This window comes from Heterocephalus glaber, unplaced genomic scaffold (genome assembly GCF_053883595.1).
Source record: "Heterocephalus glaber isolate CG9 unplaced genomic scaffold, H.glaber_assembly_v1.0 deba00001428, whole genome shotgun sequence".
Classification (NCBI taxonomy): Eukaryota; Metazoa; Chordata; class Mammalia; order Rodentia; family Bathyergidae; genus Heterocephalus; species Heterocephalus glaber.
In genome coordinates, this window is record NW_028258293.1 from 14,101,096 (window position 1) to 14,121,680 (window position 20,585).

At 33.9% G+C, this 20,585-nt stretch overlaps 1 protein-coding gene across 24 annotated transcripts in view; it reads left to right on the forward strand.

Annotated features, from left to right (window-relative positions):
* Sox6 (SRY-box transcription factor 6) overlaps positions 1–20,585 on the forward strand; it is a 689,857-nt gene that overhangs the window by 253,664 nt on the left and 415,608 nt on the right. For 9 of the 24 annotated variants that reach the window (XM_087211270.1, XM_087211269.1, XM_087211273.1 and 6 more), the window contains one exon: positions 3,582–3,661. The exons of the other annotated variants lie outside the window; for them this stretch is intronic. In XM_087211270.1, the coding sequence (XP_087067396.1) occupies positions 3,606–3,661 (56 nt within the window). In that variant the 5' untranslated portion in view covers positions 3,582–3,605. The remainder of the gene's footprint in view (positions 1–3,581; positions 3,662–20,585) is intronic. 24 annotated transcript variants of the gene reach the window in all.

Here is a 20,585-nt window from a genome sequence, read left to right on the forward strand (position 1 = left end):
TTTAATGCAATGCATAACTAAAAGTCCTGTTAAATTAATTAATGATTTCAATTATGAACTTTTCTCCAAAATGTTATGATTCGTATCAGGCTGATAATGCAGTGACCTGGGAGTGTGAAATCTGTGTTATGAAGAGAGTCGCCAGTTAATTGATTCACAAATTATTTAAAGTTTGTTGCCCCCAAGGGAGTGCTCAGTTTCATGACAGTCATTTCTTAAAGTGTACAAACTCCTTTTCCACCTTAAGGATGTCTTCAGTTATTAAGCATGGTAAAATACCAGCATGTTTCCAGAGCTGGGAATAATCTCAACATTTATGATTTAGAATCTGTAGGTGAATATGTGGAGGTTAAATCTATCAAAAGGAGAAAAAGGTTAACTAAACTTGTTTCTCTTTTGTGGCGGTCTTTTCTGTGCTTTTACTTTAGTAATTTTAAATAGTTTTCTAAATATCACCCATTTAATTTTATTTTTTTTTGCATTTGCTATACATTGAGCATATGTCACATTAAAAGACAACATAATTATGCATTCTGAAGAAATTCTGAATGGGTAATAACACAATATAAATTGTTTTGATAACTGCTAGTTGAAGTATTTGGGTTGCAGGGTGGGGCTAAAATGCCAGCCTAACAGTTGCAAAGGGAGCTGATTTAAAGCAAGGGCAATTTCTGTTGGATACCTTATGTCTTCATAGTACACAGGAAAAAGTTAAGTGTCATGTAAACTTGCTTCAGTCTGGTTATTTTACGCAAAATTTAAATAATGAAGTATACATATGTACAAGGAGAAGAGAGGGAATCAACATTACCAATATTTTATAATACATATATCAATGTTTTATTAATATTTTTATGCTGGGGTTGGACTATAAGTGAGTATCCTTTCCTGAGTGCCCATGCCTAACTAAGGTGAAAGGAAAGAGATGATTCTAAGGAGAGGTTTTTAATCAGGTAGAGAGGGCAGCAGGAAGTTCTCTGAATGTGAATTGTGGCTTCATTGAAAGGCGGCTCTAGACTCCCTTTTGTTCCACACACATACTTGGGTTTAATCAATAGTTTAGAAATCTACTGCTCTTAGGGTGACTGAACAATATTCTTCTGTAGCTTCACCCCAAGTTGATAAGCAGTATGAAAAAGAATTTTTATTTACCATGACAAAACACTGTTTCTTTTGAGAAATTCCTCTCAGCTCTGAATGGACAGATGTATTTACAGGATGGAGCGGGTCACTTATATTCTGGACAGACAGCAGGTTTGCAAATTTTACTTGTTCTGATGAGTCTTCTGTTTCACTTCTTCATTTTTTTTAACCCAAGAAAATTGCCCAAAGAGAAGACAAATAGAGAAACAGTATTATTAAAAATAAGTTTATCTTTGTTAAACTTGCCGCAGGGCAAAAAGAAATGGACTTGAAAAGGAAGTAAATTTATACTAATTTTTGCATTGTAGGAAATGTACTATTTTAGACACTGACTGACTGCTTCTGTTTTCTAAAATTAAGGAGCCTATAATCTCAGCGCCATTAACAAGTGCTGTCATTCAGATACACAGTGTCTGGCTGATTTAAATAAAATGAAATGAAGATAGTTGTTTCTGGTCCCTTGGCTTCACTCATTGCCATAAACATATGCTCTGTGTCCCGCTTCTTTCCATCTTATTTATGACTTTAATTTGTTGTGTGGGCTGCGCTAGAAATTAAATTTAATATAATTCTCCAAGGGACCCTGTCATATAATAACATGGTAATTTCTGTGTATCCTTTTGAAAAATGAGGAAATTAATTCTTCCTGACATGTTCTAATTATTCCAGTGTGAACGGCAAATCCGTTTTTCCTAGCCCCTGAAGTGTTATAGGCAAATGGCTGGTGTTCAAAGCTGAGGTGCTAATGCTGACCAGCAGTGCGTTTAATTTGAAACATGAGCAGACACCTTTCAACACACCTTTGTAATATTGGAGTACTTTACAGAAATTAATTCACTACTTATTTGGCAGCTTAGCCTTGGGGTTATGTTTTTTTATTCATCAATACTATAGTTATGTTAGCATAATGTTTCCTATTTCCTTCAGTACTTGGTGTCTATGTATGGAACTTAAAACATGCACTAGATAGTTCAGCTCTGTGAATGGAAGAGAATCCAGGCACTTCAGAAATACCAGTTGTGTGCCAAATTGTGTTTACACTTTATAGAGAGGTGTAGCAAGGTCTTGAATATTAAACTTAATTATAGTCTATGGTTAGCAGTTTTAGCTGAAATTACCTAGTGTAGATATTATTGGGACAATCTTGATGTGAAAAGACAGCTATAGACTGCTGTCCTGGTATAGATTTCAATTGTAGAAATCCATTTTTTTACATGAGGAATGATACCATAAGCAGCCAGTTTGTGAATTAAATTTACAGACCACGAATCTCACAATCTGAACTCTTCTAAGAATGAAGTAGCTCTACCTTGGGAGATAAAGGATTGAAGCCATCTTTGAAGCTATTGGCCATGTGTGACTTACTATTCACTAACATCAAATGGAAGGTCCATGTGATATTCTTTAGAGGAATTGCTTTATCTGTGATCTTTATTGTAAAACTGGCTATTATATACATTTCAGTAATCAAGTCAATTTTTTGTGTCAGTTCTAATGCAATTTCTTTGTTTTAGTGAGAGGTTGATAAATGCTGCTATGCATGGCCATTTATTGTTACAATTAACAAGAAAAATGAATGCATGAGATTCTACTTAAAATAAAGTAGAAATTCAACTAAACTTAAATAAAAGAAGTAGAATTGTGTTTGGAGTGTCTGTAATGAAGGCTTTCTGTTTATCTGTTTTTATATTTCCATATTACATTCTTTTAAATTTTAACTGAAAAAGGAGAAATTGGAATGGCAGTGTAATTATTCTGATAAATAGTATTAATATTGCCCATAGTTTTCTGATGACCGTTAAACTGCTAGATATTTAATGTTATTCTCTCCATCAATCTGTGGGCAGCTGTCAGATTTACATTCTCTAAGCTTTCCTTTCTATAAGACATGGAAAAAGCGGGATTCTTTGGCTGGGAAACGGGGGAAAAAACAACAACATTCTTCTTCCCATTCAAGTACATGTCCCTTTTTACTGTTCTGGTTCATGCAAGGTTATTCTAAGATTACTCCTGTGTCTTTGTAAGGTAAGGAGATGAAAGATGGTATTGGCAAAAAAAGTGGGAACAAGTAAATCCCTTCTTATACCCATAGAGATTTTGAGTTGTTCAAGATTTGCTGACTATGGACTTCTGCTCCAGGAAAGGAAGGAAAATCTACCCATTTGGCCCTTCTTTTCCTTTACCCCCTTCCCCTTTTTTCTTTTTACTGATTAACACCAAAAAGCAGAGGTGGGGGCTAGACCAGATCCTGCTCTCAGCAGTTTAGACCCTTTCCAGAGCCTGATGCACCATTTATATGGGTCCTAATAAACAATATAGAATTTACTGCACATCTAATATTATTCAAAATGAAGGATTCATAAGAACTTGTTGACCAAGTTAAAATAAGCTGCTCATATGTGCAATTTTGCATATACCTAGTTCCATTCTCTTTCTAGGAGAGAAACTGCAAACATTTTTATATGCTTCCATCTCAGGATGCTTCAACCAGTGTATTCAGCAAAATAAATGAAAAGAGGTAAATATCTACTAATTTTGAAATTTTTTCTTTTAAAATATTACTTAGGCTCAGTTTTTGATCATGTCAACTCTGAAAAATCTTATAATTTCTAGTTAGATTTGACAAAACTATATTAAATTTATTTCTATACATTCTTTACTTGACTCAAAGCAACTTAGACATATGCTAAATTTTATTTAACATAGATAAATTATAGATTTTTTATACATGTATATATGTAAAACATATGTATACACACAAAAAATTATATATTTCCAAAAGGCCTATACTTGATTCATATTTTCTTGTTAAACTCATCAATACCATCAGTATGTTTATTTCATAAATCAAATTCATTTATTTTGTAAGATTATACAATTTTATTTTAACCAGTAAATGGAGTTAAGCTCTTTCCTACACTTAGACATACTTATATTTTTACAACAGTCACAATAAACATATACCAGGCACTGTACTAATCATTTTGTGTTGTCTCATGTGAAACTAGAAATAACTCTTTGAGGCAGTTATTATGATATATATTTTCTCCCAATTTTACTGATAAGAAACTGAACACAGAGTAAGTAATTTGCTCTAATTAAATATTTTACAGGTACAGGAATAAATATTTTAACATATTAGTTGGTTAGCACAGTGCTAGGTACACAGTAAGCCTTCACTCAATGTTAGTTGCTGTTATGTTTTTGGTGATAGGGCACTTGTGGGTCCTTAATTTCAAGAAATATTTGTTGAATCTCTTTGTTAATATGATGTTGGAGGTTATTATGGTGAAGGAAAATTAGATTAGTTGGTATTTAAACCTAATTTATGAACTCAGGTACTTATAAGAGTTTTGATCTTAATGGACATATACAAATATTTTACAAATACTTGCAGGAAGTTCTTTTTTATGTGCTATGAGGTATATAAAATGTCTGCTTCTATAGAGTTTACAGACCAATGGAGGTGGCTGTCAGGATTAAGTCCAATATATAATGACTAGAATACTAAGTAGAATAAGATTAATCATCTTTTATATTTTAAAATAATTCAGGAGCAAATTTCTAAGGCTCTTACATTCTAAAGTAAATCCATAGTCTGGATCAGATTTTAAGCTTGATTCACAGGGAAGATTTTGACTCCATGATCATAGCTTGGATACAGAGCAATGTGGGGTAATTTCATTCATATTTCATTTAGCATGCTAGTTGGACCAATGTGTGGAAATTTCAGAAAGTTAAGATAACAGCAAAGTAACATTTACTGATGACTTCTTATGGAAAAAGTCCAAAACTACTCTTCAGAGTGCATTTCCTCACTTAATCATTCAAACAACCCAGTGAAGCAGATGTTAACAGTAACTCCATTTTACAAGTAACAAAGCTGAATTTAAGAAGACTAAATACTATACTGTCTTAGGTTTCCATCACTGCAACAAATGTATGTGATAAATCAACTTATAAAAATAAAAGGTTTATTTTGGCTCACAGTTTTGGAGGTTTCTATCCATGGTTGGTTAGCCCTGCTGCTTTTGGGCCTTTGGTAAATCAGCACATCATGAGGAGAAAACATATTTGAGCAAAAAGTCACTCATCTATTGGCTGGGATATGAAAGAAAGACAAGAAGGGGAAGGGGCAAGGGTTCCATAATCCCTTTTGAGAGATTCAGGGTCCCCAGTGACTAGAAGACCTCCCACAGGCCCCATCTCTTAAAATTTCCACAGGCTCTCCACAGTGCCAAGCTGGACACTAAGCCTTTAACATATGAGCCTTTCAGAACATTTAAGATCCAAACAATAGCACTTGCTTCAAATTGCAGCTTTAGTAGGTGACGGAGCTGGTACTTAACATTTGATTTGCCTTCCTATATTCTTAACCACAGAATTACATCGAGTGAAAATATGACTGAATAGAAATATAGATTTGGGAATTATCTGCAAAAGAATGGTAGTTAAAAACATCTAATAAGTTGATATCCCTTGATAGTCAGGGAAGAGGGGAGACAGATAGAGATATACATAAAGAGATCCCAAGATTGAGACTTGAAATTTTGAGAGAATGTGAGCAAGAAAGGTGAGAGAAGCAGTGAAAGAACAATAAAGAAGTACTTGAATAAAAATAAATATGAAAGTTTTTATGTTTTGTGAATCAAAGCAAAAAAGCATATCAATAAGGGTGTGAACAACAGCAATCACTGTTGATTGAATACACCAGTGTCAAATACTGCTGAGAATTTTGGAAGAATGCAGATTTGTTGCTAAGGCCAGAAGCTAGATGGCAGAAGACTGAAGTATGAGGATGATGATGAGAAAGTAGTGATGGGGGAGGGGATAGAATACACTCACAGTTTTATTTGATATGAATGCTATACTTTATTCTTCAATTAATATAATCAGTGTTTACTTTTTACTTGAAAGGCTTTTTTCTTGAAAAGGGTGGAGAGAATGGAAAGATGATGAATGAATGGATTGAATTAATGAAAAAAATCCTGTTATTTACTATTGTTAATATTTTAAGGGTGGAAAAGCACAAAATATCACCTTTCTTAGTCATTTCAAGTGAAATTAGTACTAGTAGTCTAAAAGTTTTGTTGTTGTTGTTGGTTTTTTTTTGGTTTTTTGAGACAGGGTCTCTCTTTACAGTTCAGGCTGGCCCTGAACTCACTATGTAACCCAGGGCGGCCTCAAACTTGAGGTGATCCTCCTATCTCAGTCTCCCTAGTGCTGGGATTATAGGCACGTGCCACCATGCCCAGCTTGAAAGTTTTTTTTTTTTTTTGGTACTGGGGATTGAAATCAGGGCCTTGTGCCTGTGAGGCAGGTGCCAGCACCACTGAGCTAAATCCCTGGTCCCTTAATGATTAATGTAGATTTGGCAGTTCAACCGAGCTCAGGGTTTCTATAGGTGGAAAATGATTTTTTATAGGTCTTAATGTGTGTGTCTATGTGTGTGTGTGTGCATGCACGCTAGGCAAGCACTCTACCACCAAACTCCATCCCCAGTCCTTTGTCTTTTTTTAATCCCGAAGCAGAAATGATGTAGTCTTCTAAGACTTATAATAGAGGATTGCTAATATATAGCACATCCTAAAAGTATGCCAATTAAATAAGTGGTTTTCATATTTGAGTCGTGGGTATAAAAGGAAATGAATTGAATTCTGGGACTCATGGCAGAAGAGTAGTTTGTTAAGAATTACTAGAAAATTACTATTGCTGGGCTTTCTTGATCAGGATTTCTCCAGGTATGACTTGAATGCTACCAACCACATTAGCTAACTGGAAAACTAACTGATTTGGAATGCTTATTAAAAATGTAGATCCTTGATGCCCCATCCCAATCTATTGAATTGGAATCTGTAGATGACTAGAAATCTTTAATGAAATAAGTTGCTTAGAAAATTAAAAAAATAATTTAATAAAAATTAAGGTACAAAATAAAACAAATATAAAACTGGATTTCTGATTAACAGTTTTTTAATCACTGAATATATCTAAAATAAATCTGATTATTAAAAGCTAATCTTTTTCTTCATTTATTTTAAATTTAAAACTCTTCTGGGCTGAGGTATAGGTCTACCCTCACAAGGCCCTGGTTTCTTATCTCTGCACCAAACCACCACCAGCAACAACAACCAATCTCTTAAGGGTAATAGTATGTGAATAGCTAATTTGCACATTGTTTCAGTGTCTTACACAAACTGTTGCTGAATCCTTTGGCTTTGAGAGACAATTCTATGAATCTATTTTGACTATTTTAACTTGGAGTATACCTTTGAATTAAGAATTGGTGTTCTGAACTCTCTTAGAGAGCTATTAAAATGGTGCTGATACCTTTCCATTGTTCTTATGTTACTGGGCAGAGCCCAGAAATTTGTCATAAAAGAAGTGGTACTAATTATTATTATTCACCTTCACTAATAAAGTTAAACATATTTTTGAGTTAGTAGAAATGGAGAGATGAGAAGAGAAACAGGTGACCCAACACTCTGAAATGAATGCTGCTTGGATATACAAAATGTATAAATTCCCAGATAGCCTCATATCCTAGTTTCTAAACATGATATGATTTTGCTTTTCCTCCTTTTTCTTATCCCACACCTTACTAGCCATGGAGAACTTAGTGACTACTAGAATATGGGAAATATTTGGTGATGTCTAACAGGCTATTGGACCATTAGCATTTTTTAATAGTAAAAATGTCATAATGACAATAATGCCTTTTATAATCCAATAGAAAGTAAGAAATTGGGAAAGTTACCCATAATGAATACCACACATAAAATGTGAGATGTAATGGGAAAGTTAAAACACGAGGAGGCTAAATTTAATGCTTCATAGTTATTAAAAAGTTACATTAAATTTTTAATAATATGTTCTATTTTACTCTTCTTCATGTTTTCTTTTTTTGCCTACTTACAAATATGAATATTTGATTTTTTAAAACTTGCATTTTTCTTAACTATAGTTTGAACTTAAATTTCCAAAGGGCATTGGGATTTTACCTATGTAATATGAAATGACTGAAACTTTAAAATTTTTTCCATCTGTATAAATTGTTTATTTTGGACATCTGTTTGACTTGTTTTATGGAAAGTATCATATTAGATATAGGGACTATTCTATTCCAGAAACTGAGACAGTGTGGATATGGCAGCAAATAAGACAAAATCCTTACTTTCATTGAGTTTATATTTTAGTGGTAATGGTTGAGGAAAATGTTAAAATATAAAAAAATAAGCAAGTAAATTATAGCCTGTCCAAAGATGATGAGTGTTATGAAGAAACATCAAACAGGGTAAAAAAGGTAAGGAGGGCTCACATAGGGAGCTGCAATTTTATTGAATAAAACACAGTAAAATCTCACAGATAAGATGATATTTACATTAAGACCAGGAAGAGGTGAAGAAGTGAATCATGCAGATGTCTAAGAGAAGACCATTCTAGGAAGAACAAGTGTGTCCTGATGTAGAGGAATGAACTTGATGATTATAAGGAATAGTAGTAATGAGCCAGTGTAGCTGCAAGATGTGAATGCTGAGTACATGTGTGATTTACTATTGTAAGAATTTTGCCTTGTATCCTGAGGAAATCTGAAGAAGATAGTTTTTCAACAGAAAGGTGACATGATTTCACTTCTATTCTAAAAGGGTTTCAACACCTGTTTTGTTGAGTATAGACTACATTGAAGAGGCTACTTAGGAGGTATCTTAATCTTTGTGGGCTGCTAAAACAACATGCTATAGCTTATAAACAACAGAATTTTTTTCTCACAGTTCTGAAAGCTGGAAAGTCCAAAATCAAGAAACTGGCACATTCTGTCTGGTGAGGGCCTGCTTCCTCATGTGGTGAAAGAGCTGAGGGGTCTCTCTCTGAGCCTCTTAGAAGGGCCCTAATCCCATTTCTGAGGGCTGTACCTCATGACCTAATTGCTTCTCAAAGGCCTCACCTCTTAGAGATAAAGACTTCAACAAATGAATTTTTAGGGAACATAAAACATTCAGACTACAGCAGGAGGCTTTTGCAGTAATCCAAGTAAACGATGATGGAGTCTTATATAAATCACCGAATTATTAAATGACTAAATGGTACCATTTCTGTCATTCTGAACAAATGTGATGAAACTTGACATAGATAAGTCCTGAATAAGTCAGAATCATTAGATTGAGCTGAGTTCTGAAAGAATAGGCAATAAATGAAAGTGCTGGTGTGGACAGAGATTGTGTAAGATATTTTGGACAAAGGAAAGAAGATGTACAAATGTCCTGTGGTGGGAGGATATATGCTGTGTTCTAAGAACTGGAACATTTCCTATGAGGCCAAAGCTCAGAAGCTAATATTTATATGGTAATTATTCAGGTGTTTTGTTTATTTCTCATTTATAGTCTGAGGTAGTTCCTGTTGCTTCCATTTTATAGTTAAGGATGTTAAAGGATATAGAAGTGTAATGATCTACCGTGGATCAGTTGATTGAAAGTGAGCAGAGTTTTTCTTTATTATAGCTATCTTTCTCCCTCATCATAGGGTAAATTCAGTGAAAGTGGGGACCTTATTGTTTGAAGCTGTATCCTTAGGAACAAAAACAATGTCTACCACATGGTAGATGCTCAGTAAATATTTGCTGAATGAATGAATGAGATAATGAACTGGAATCAAGGTGTATCTAATGCCAAAGTCTGTGTTCTTTGTTACATCCTGTATATTCTGATGTAAAGTAGAAGTATCAGATTCTTTCTTAGAGAAGTTTTTGATAAGGGCCAGTGCAATCCAAAGGGTGTGAAGAAAAAAACACTGTTGAAAGGATGATTGAGCTAAGAAAAAAGTGGCTCAAAGCAAATTTACTACGAATTAGAATAAGGAGAGGAAAAGTCAGAAGGGGAGGAACAAATTAACTATGAATTAGAGTAAGTCAGAAGAAGAAAAGTTGGGTTTCTAACTTCCACAATAGTTTTCACTAGAACCTGGGGCTGCAATTTTTTAATTTGCTTCTTCACTGCTGCTTATAGCTTTGCTTTGGACAGTCTATTTCTATGGAAGCACAATATAGTCAATATGTCCTATATAATTTTTCTCTCTGGTCCTGTTAACATTTTTACTCAGCAGCCTCCTCTCCCCACCAAATTTTTTCCCAACAGGTAATCTCAGATAATTTGTTCTCAATGTAATATGACCCATGAGACACACAGAATACCGCTTCACTTCTTGGCTCTGTGTTAGTAGTTCACGTGTGTAACTTTGTAACAGTATGTCCATAGATATCTCTCTCTGAAATAGAAATTTGCATATCTTAGGAGTTTATGCCTAATCTTTCTGATTCTTCACCTTATACTTACTCATGTTCTTTTACCATTTTATTTTTTCTTTTGATTCAGAGGAAGAAATGTTCCATCTCTTCATGAGGTGACATCTTCATTTGTGCTTTTCTATTTCCATTCCCTCTAGAGAAGATCTCTCTTTTTCATAGTCTTGGAAACTCGGGTTCTAATTCCTGTTTTGCCTTCCTCTATCTTTGGGATTTTGAATGAGTTTCTTCAGTTTTTTGTTTTTGTTTTTTTGGGGTTTTTTTTGGTACCGGGGATCGAACTCAGGTCCTTGCGCTTGCACAGCAGGCGGTGAAACCACTGAGCTAAATCCCCGGCTCATCTTCAGTTTTTTTAGTCTCAATTTCTTATCTTAAAATACCATTTGTCTTGCTAACATTGTAAGTTTGTAGTGAGTCAATTAAAATAATGTATGGGAATATACTTTATAAAGTAGAAAACACTGTTCAAATACAAAATATTAATATTGTTGACTAAAAATGGCTCAGCACAGTACTTAACATATAGCAGATATTCAATAAAACTTTGATAAGTGAATGCTTCTCTTTAGCTTTTTTAAAATGAATCCACTCCCCCCCCCCAAACCAAATACATGCATTTCTAACTTCAGTCCTTCCTCTGCTGTTTTTACTCTTTATTCTCTCTTGCAGGTTTCATTTGCTCTAATGCCTTTTAATTCTGCAGAAATGGATTCCACATCTACTTTCCAACTCTGTCCTGAGCTTTAGTTCTGCTGGTTTAATTCTGTATTTCTACTTGCTTATGCCATTGCCACTTCAAATTTACCAAGTTTACCATCTTTTGCCCTAAATCAATCTTTCCTTTAGCGTTTTTGTGTTTTTCAGAGTGATACCAGCACTCAGACCCCCAGATTTGAAACTTTAGAAATGTGTTGACTCTTCTTTCTTTGTGACTACATTGGTCATTTCTCTGTTCAAGAGTTTAACTAGTGTTTATTATGCGTAAAACACTATCTTAGATGCTGGAATATGTAAGTGAAACAAAACTGAAAAAATTCTACCAAGCATCTTATTTTCTAGTTGTTTGCATTCATTCATTCACTTATGAGTGATGGGGTTGCTCTTTTGTGTAAGGTTGTCAGAGACAGCTTCTTTGATACGGATACATTTGATCAGAAAGCTGAATGAGAAGCAGCAAACAATCCAAATTACTAAGAGAAACTTTTAGGCAAAGTGGGAAATATGCAGAATGGCCTTTAAGTGAGAGCTACCTGGCTCTTCAAAGAAAAGTTGGTACCAATAGTGTGATTAGAGTCAAGTGAGTGAGTAAAAGGAAAATTGGAAATATGTAATATTAGAGTCATGACTGGTGGCCAGACAAGTGTCCTCAAGATCATGATGAAAAGTTTGACTTTTATTCTAAGTTAGACAGGAAGTCACTGGAGTATTTAAGAGAGAAATAAAATGTGATTTATATTTTAAAAAGAATCACTTTTATAAAATGAATAGATTATACAAAAGCAGATGTGGAAGCAGGAATATCAGCTAGGAAACTCATACAGAAGTGTTTAAGTTAAATGACATAACTTGGGGTACAGTAGTAGCAACAGAAAACAGTATATATTATGGAAATATAAATTAGAAAGAAACACTTTTTTGAAATATGTATAGTTTCTGGTATGTGGTGAACTAGCAAAAATTTTCCCCCTAGGTACCTTTTTCTTAAATGATAACAGCCTTGTGCTAAAGTATATGCTTTAGTGAACAGAGTGCTGGCTAGTTTGCAGCCTACTTACTTCTTTAGCCAAGCACACTTGTGCAGTAAGTACACAGTACAGTGGTATACTGACTGCCATTCTGGACAGAAGTGAAGGGAGTGAGAAGTCACTCATCAAAAAACTTTTTTTTCTTCTTACGTCACATATAATTGATCTTTCCAGTTAGATTTTTAAGGCCACTGAGGATGAAAACTAGATCTTATTCTTTGTTTCATTAGTACCTAATGTGGTTTTCTGTTTATTATTTGTTGATGGCAACAATAATGAAACTATTTTATGTCCATCTGCACAGATCATTGTACTAAAGTTTGTAAGGTCTAAAATGAGTTGATATTTTAATAAAAGCAAATTATAACAGCTTATTTGCATTGTCAGGATATATGAACTGTCCAGTGTAAAGATCATTGATGTGACATATAAATTCAAAGTGGATTTTTTTTTTGTATCAAGTGGTATTAGTTGTCACCTGAGCAGCTGATTATTTCAATGTACTTGGACTTGTTTTAATGTTTTAATTGATACTAACAGTAAGGAAAATGACAAAATATTTTATTTTTTAATATGTACTTATTAAAATAACCCTGCAGTACCTTCAAATGACACGGAATAGAGTATGAGGCAAGTCTTCAGACTGCTTCCAAGACCTACATAGCAGCAACATGGAAGTAGTTTAGTCAGTTTCACTAGAAGTTTGAAATCTACTGTATTAGAGACATATCCAGAAGCTGTGTTAATTGCTAGCTTATTTTCCATATGGTTCTGTTTTAATGAAGCATATTTGATGCAGATGGTTGGAAAGTAAGTTGGGCAGTGTCTAAACTGGCTCTAATTCCTACAGTGCTTCTACGCCAGTGCTAACTGTGCCTTTGATATTCTTCATTCACAGTTTTTTTTTTAAAGTTCAAGTGTAGCCTAAGATAACTGAAAATTTTTCTTTCTTTAAATCTGGCCTCTGAAATGAAAAAGAACAATCATATTGCTCTTGATTCCAAGTCAAAACTATACTCCAATTTGTTTGTTTTCTTCTTTTTTTTTTTTGGCTTGTTGGGTCTCTTTATCATTATTATGGCTCTTTTAAACATGTTTACTTAAGGTATTGGGCATTTTGAAGGGTCAAAGATGGGAACTGAAATGACACTGACAAATTCTGAAGTTAATTTTGATCACATGACAATACAATACTTCAGGGGTATGAAGTAGAACAGTTTAGATTACTAATGGCTCTCTCTTGTTTGTACAGTTTCTATATTTTATGCATTGAAATTAGACTTACTAGATGCTAATATCAAGTCAGAAATGAAATCAAGGATAAATTGCCCAGCAATACTGCAAAAATCTTTCCATTTTATTTCTTTCCTTCTATGAGACTGGAATATCAATACATAGTCAATGTGTTTGTGTTAAATCTTTAGAGAGTTCAAATATGTTGTCTTGCTTAATAATGATGTGCTGATTTCCTCTATTTTATTTTGGTGTACTTGTAACTAAATATGAATAATTGTCTCTATATTTTTAAAGAATACATATAATGTCCTTGTTAGACTTGAAGTTGAGTTCTGCAGAGCAAAAAGATACATGGTTCAATGGGTTTGTATCAATTTTGCCATTTTTTTTTCTCACATTGTCACTAAAATATTCTCTTTGTTATCCGAATAAGACATCTGCTGACTAGCCTGGCTCTCTGTACCTAATTGTGTGAAAAGTCTTGGTTAAATCTGTTAGGCCTTGGAGAGCTTGGAATCTGCTAAGTGCTACTGAGCTTGAAAGACATAATGTCCTTAGCCTGTTTTGTCTCTTCCACTTATGGACACTTTTGACAAATAATCCTGATATTGGTATGAAATAAGCTCAAGAATATTGTATTCTAAGCAGCGAGTGGTCCAGTGGATTAATTACCTCTTAATAGGAAATAGTTTTCTCATATCCTAGAGAAGTTGAAAAAATGCAGTACAAAAAAAAATTTGCACTCAACTTAGTTATTTTGATACAGAAAGTCTTAATACTGCAGAGAAATCTTTTCTTAAAAAAAAAAACTAGTTTGTGATAAATCTTCTAGAATCACATTCCTGACTTTTATCTGCCTCTTCTCCCCAGTTGTCTTTTCTAGAGGAGGTTTACAGACTGTTCTGCCCAGATGTGTGTGGATGTGTTTGGGGAGTTGTATTGAACATACCCTTTTGCCACAGAAACTAGTCATCTTTAAATGTCAGCTTCAGTGTTGAAATTTTATGAGAATGGAAAGGAATACACATTTTCAGTTATTTTAGATTTTCCTTTGGAAAATGTAGTCTGCTGCTGTTGTCTCAAAGTTGGATGGGTTTACAGAATTTTTAAAAATAATCACAGAAAGCAAATACAATCCACAATTAGACAAGAAAAGAAATTACCTTTCTTTAAAAAATATTAATAGTTATAGCATATCAATCTTAGTCATTTTTTTGACCTTTCCCTCAATTTATATTCACCCCAGAGAATTTTTTTATTCTTTTGTCTTGTTTGTTTTATTTCAAGCATGATTTATCTTTTCACTGGAGCAAGAGCTTAAAAAGGTCAGAGTAGGAAGAGAACAATTACCATTGTGACAAGTGTCAATTAGTTGTACATTATTTAAGATACAATATATTTCCCAATTAATGTTTAAAAACAGAATAGTAGAATTACTCTTGAGTTTGATTCACCTTGAGAAAACCTGGAAAAAAATTTAAAGATCCACTCTGTCTCTTTAACCACCCTTATATAGGAATTTATTTGTTTTTAATCGAAGAGAATAGCTCTTTGGAATATTCTCTGACTTTGATCTCTGTAGAAAACCTCTTACAACATACCAGGACTCCTATATTGAGTTGAGCAGGTGGAAGTCAGCTATTATCATTGTGCTAATAGTACATATAGGAAGGGCTCTGGAATGGGGTTTAAGATACTAGGTTGCCACAAATAGTAGTTTAAGGGCAAGACAAATCCAGCTGTAGCATTTTCATCATTATTGTCTAGATGTCAAGTACCTGGGAGATTTAAATTTTTTTTCAGAGAAACAATGCTTTTATTTTAGAGATAAAATGAGATATTTAGCTAAGTTTTGGATTTAAAAATTTTGATTTTTAGATTTCCTTACTCTGATTTTCAAGTTTAATTCTTGAACTGTATCTCTTTTGGTCTTGATTTTGTTTTCAGAGAAATAGCAGAGCTAAGCTTTTCATTTAATTGTAATAAAATACTGCCCTAAAGAAGAAAGAAATATGTTTTTTTACTGGTTTATATGGAAAAGCATATAACTGTAATAATATTTTAACTATAGTTTGTATAGACCATACTCATTTAAACTCTATGCAAATTTTTGTTACTTCAGGGCAAACAAGCTACAAAACCATAATGTGTGGTGTAGTGAGCACACACCATAAATTTGTTAATCATACTTGTGAATTCATATTTTATATAGGAGATTGCCATAGCATTATGAGTAGCAATGTGCAAATGAGGTGAAAAAAATGTTGCCACACTCTTGAATGTTTAGTGATTTTAATACTACTGTATTATTACATTCTGTGCTAAGTTGCACTGATTGATAAGTGAAGATATTAAAACAGCAGAAATTTTACATTGGGTTTAATGCATGGAGTTTCTATAATTTTGAATGAATCTGGAATGTTAATATAAATACTCCTTTTGTGGGAGGGCAGGAAGCATGCTGCCCAGACTACACATGTTATGCAGTCATGCCTTCCTCTACTGTTTAGAGAAATAGGAGTGGGAGTCTGTCTTAAGTGAAAGTGAAAAAAGGCATTTGTTTAGCTGCATGGCAACACAAATATTTCACTTAGAGAGGACTGACAATGCATCTCATTATATGAGCGGGTGCCAGCTTGTAAAAATTTGTTTAACTTTTCCATAGTAGTTGAAGTTGCTTGTGCTTAACCATTTGAAGCCTGGCATTCAGGGCCTTCTCCCTGCCCCCTGATTTTTTGTCTACTGTTGATTTTCCCCCCCAAATCCTTCAGAAATAGATGAGAAAGCTAAGGATAACTGGCCCATTGACTGATACTAGGAATATAGTGGGAAGTCTGCCAGAGTGAAGTCTGCCTCAGGCTAGACATGTGTCACTTCTTCCCCTTTCTCTTATTCCTGATGTGCTTTTCTGAAAGCAAATTGTTAGGTTTTGCTCTGACAGTAGAAACGTTCAACAGTATTTGTTTTAAGTTGACAGTTACCTTGTGGTACTTCCACTGCCTGAGTAGTAGTCTCATGTTAAGATAAAAACATTTTATTTTAAACTCTCCAATTTCTCACGATGCATTTGAACCTAGGCTTTTTTCCTCTTTATCTTAGAGTCTTAGAAAGCATAAGAAATGAACTAATGATAACTAACCACATCACTTGATTAAAATGATCTATTTTATCAGTTTTATTCTAAACAAGATAAAGAAATACTTTCTAATTCAGGAGTGTTTGAGATCAAGCTCTCTATGTTCTAATTGTTGTGATTCCTGCCTTGTGTATGTTAATTTTAGTAACTTTAGTGAGACATAAATGTTTGTATATAGGGAGGACAAAATACATTTTTAGATGCTTTTGCCTGCAATGTACACGTGAAAGATTCTCAGTATTCACAAGGGTAGAATGATGTGCAGGGGTTACCTACCTGGATGAGTAATCCAGAAAATGCAGAGATTTTCCTTAATTTTATTATACCTTTTAAAGCTGTGGTATCATAAATGTTAGAGTTCCTTTAAAGAACCCTTCAAAATGTCTTTTACCCTTTTGTGGGTAACAGAGTGCTTAGCAGATAGTAAACATCCAATAAATATTTGTTCAATGAATAACTGAATGAGTGAAATGTAGAAGATATTGACAAGAGAAGAGTAAAAAGTCATTGGATGATACTATTGGGAATTACGTGGTATTGTGGAAACTCGAATTCCAAATTTTGTGATTAACTGACAATTGTTGAATTGAACATTCCTTAATTTAAAAAAAATTGACAGATTTTTAGAGCTTTCTAGCTAGTACAAGTTAGCTATCAGTTGTTTCCATGAATTGTCAAGTAGAGGGCCAGGGGTTTAGTTCAGTGGTTCTGGTGCCCGCCTCGCAAGGTCCCAAGTTCGATCCCCGGTACCAAAAAAATAAAAAAGGAATTGTCAAGTAGCATTCATTTTTCTAAATCTGATATTTTGGAAGGCAATGGAATCCTCTAAAATGTCACACTTGGAAGACAGCCTAGGTTTCAGAATAATTTTTATAGTGTCAGAGAGACTAGTGATATCTTGGAAAATTCAGTACCTATCTGTAGTTTTATATTTCCTTTGCTAAAAAATGATGTTAGAAACATGCTGGTCATTGGAAAGTCAGCATTTCAGTCTTCAGGAAACTTGGCAAAACTTTCTTTTTCTGGACGTGCATTTTATTTCTATTAAAGTTTGATTGTGATTACTAGTCTGTACATGGGTCAACATGTGAAAGTAGATTTTTCAAGCTGACCCCCATACCTGTGACAACTCGATTGTCTTTATTCCTGTATTAGCCTACTGTGATGTTAATAGCTTATGGTATAAGTTCTGTTCATTTTACAGAGACAGGCAGGCTAATGTGCATTCTTTAGAAAGCTACATATTGGGACAAATACTATCACATGTGCTAAAATTTGTGTTGAATATTTAAAATCAAGGAACAGTTCACAATCCAAATCCTACCAGCATTCTTCATGTCTGTCCTCTTTTAATGCAGGCATTGAAATATTCAGGAGGCTTTTTTTCCACTTTTAGATTCTCTTTACTATTATTTTGCCTAATGCCATGCCATTAGAATGCCAGATAGTCTTGATATTTGCTAGTTCCTCATGATTGTTCATCTGTTCTGCCTAATGCATGGTATATATGTGCAAATGCTATGTATTTTATTTGGTGCCCAAAAGGTAACAGAAGTCTTTGAGGGGCCCAGTTATGTTTATGGTGAAAAATTTTGCCTGCTCAATTAAGCAGATAATTTATACATCTATATTGTTGAACATGTAAATATATTTCCCATTGTATATAGGAGTCTTACTTCATATTTTATTATGCATTTGCTAAAATATAAATAACAAATAAATGGACATGTATCTTGAGTATCTTTGTATATGAAGAGTCCTGTCCTTTATACATTGTGAATATGTTGACTGCCAAAGTACTCTAACATATATTATATATAGATCTCAAAACTTTCTAGTTTTGAATAATATAATGCATTAAATATGCAAGATATTAAACATAGCTTGTATTTATGTGGTGTCTTTATCCGAAATTCTATATATACTTTTGAACCATCTGGCATATAAGCAATTTATATTTTTCTGATGTATTTCATACCATTTCTTCTACCTGAAACACTTCTATCAAATACATTTACTTGAAGAAATTCTATCCATCTTTTAAAACCCAGTTCCTGGTAGTCTATGACCTCACTTTATGTAAACTCCCACTGCATTTTGCATCTCACTTTTTGTGCTTTTTGCAACCAACTTCTTTTTAGAAGTTTTTTTTTTTTTTTTTGGTACTGGGGATCCAACTCGGGTTCTTGCGCTTGTTTTTAGTAGTTTTTGTGAGCAGTCCTTTCTATTAGTTTGTGATTGAAAATTTTTTTTAAATGGGCAAGGATGTTAAGTCTAACCCATAAAATAGCTTATATGACTATATAATGCCTACTATTCAATACATATTCAATACATCTGTGCATAATTCTGAAAACCTCCATACTCTGAATCTTTTTCATAATTTACCAAATTTGCATTGCCCTTTTCACAGTTAGCCTTTCTTATACTGTGTGTGGTGCTTATGTTTATGGTTTCCATATTGTCCTTGGTGGGAGGCAGGAATAAAAGAAGTAATTTGCAGATGAGTCAAATGAAGTATTTAAAAAAATGTAAAGTATGTTAATTGTTGTTAAATCCTAAGAAAATCTGGAGTTTGTGAATGGCCTTGAGTAATGAAGAAATTTGCAAGTTATACTCACTGTCCCTTGGAGGAATGCAGACTATGACTTGTTTCTTTGTGTCCACACTAGCACAGTAGTTTGCTCATATCAGTGCTCTAGACATAAAGATAAAATAAATGTATGAATGAGTTTGACATTAATGAATATTTCCTTTGGTACCTGAGCCACTCTACCCTTCACTGGCTTTCTACTCTCCCCATTCTTTGCATTTATGTTCTCCTTTCATTCCTTATCACTTCTTTTAGGAAAGAATTGGATGATCACATTCAATTCAAGATATATGGCTAGTATAGTTTAATTTATCATCATTATGTTGCATATGTATTTTAAAATATAGAATTCTTTTTATTTATTTTTTTGGTACTGGGGATCGAACTTGAAATATAGAATTCTTTTTAATTAATTAAGATACATGAATTAAGTTATGGAATATTCATTTAAAATAAAAGTATTGGTTTCCTTGATCTCATAGAGAAACTTTTTTTGTTTTTTTTTTTTTGGTTTTTTTGAGTCAGGGTCTTCCTTTGTAGTTCAGGTTGGCCCTGAACTAACTATGTAGCCCAGACTGGCCCTGAACTCACTGTGTAGCCCAGGCTGGCCTCAAACTTGCAGTGATCCTCCTGCCTCAGCCTCCAGAGTGCTGGGATTATAGGCATGTGCCACCATGCCTAGCAAGGAGAAACTTTTTTATAGCTGGCTACTATAGTTTTTATAGTGCTTGGGACCCATGAATAGAAATTTCTCCAGGTGGTAGCTGAAGATAGGCCTCTACAAATCTTTGCAAGTGTTCTAAGAATTTAACTTAACAATGACAAAAGGAGAAATGGCAAAAGGGAAGAATAGAGTATTTTGGAGTAGCTGTCTCTGCAGTAAGGAAATAGAATTAAAGTTATCAAAAGAAGCATCCTTTTGTTACTTGCATTAAGAATTGCTAGTTTTATAGTTTGTCTCTCTTGCTACTAGGAGAAACAATTCAAAGAAATCTTTGCTGTGTAACTGCAAATGAAGAATTTGCAATTGTGTTTATTTCTTCTCTTGCAATTACCTCATTGTAATAATTATTGGAAAAAGAAACTCTTAGTTATGATCCTGTTTACTATTTTCCCTGTCCAGCATTTGTTCTGGTTTTCTTCTGGGGGAACAAACCTTGCACTTTTGGTGCATGTAGTTGAAATGGATGGAGCTGTCTTATTCTCCCAAGTCATAATGAGTGGGCATTCTGTACATTGGGCAACAGTAATTGATTCAACAATAAACATGTTATCCTAGCCAGCCCAGTGAGACTCAATCCTGAGGGTTTTGCTGGAATTGGTGGAAAAGAAGGCACTGTTTTTCTACTGAGTTTACATGCTGCTTTTGGTAGTGATCTTTGCCCTGAAAGAGGGGGAGCTGCCTGAGAGATGGAGGAAGACCAGTTCCTAATT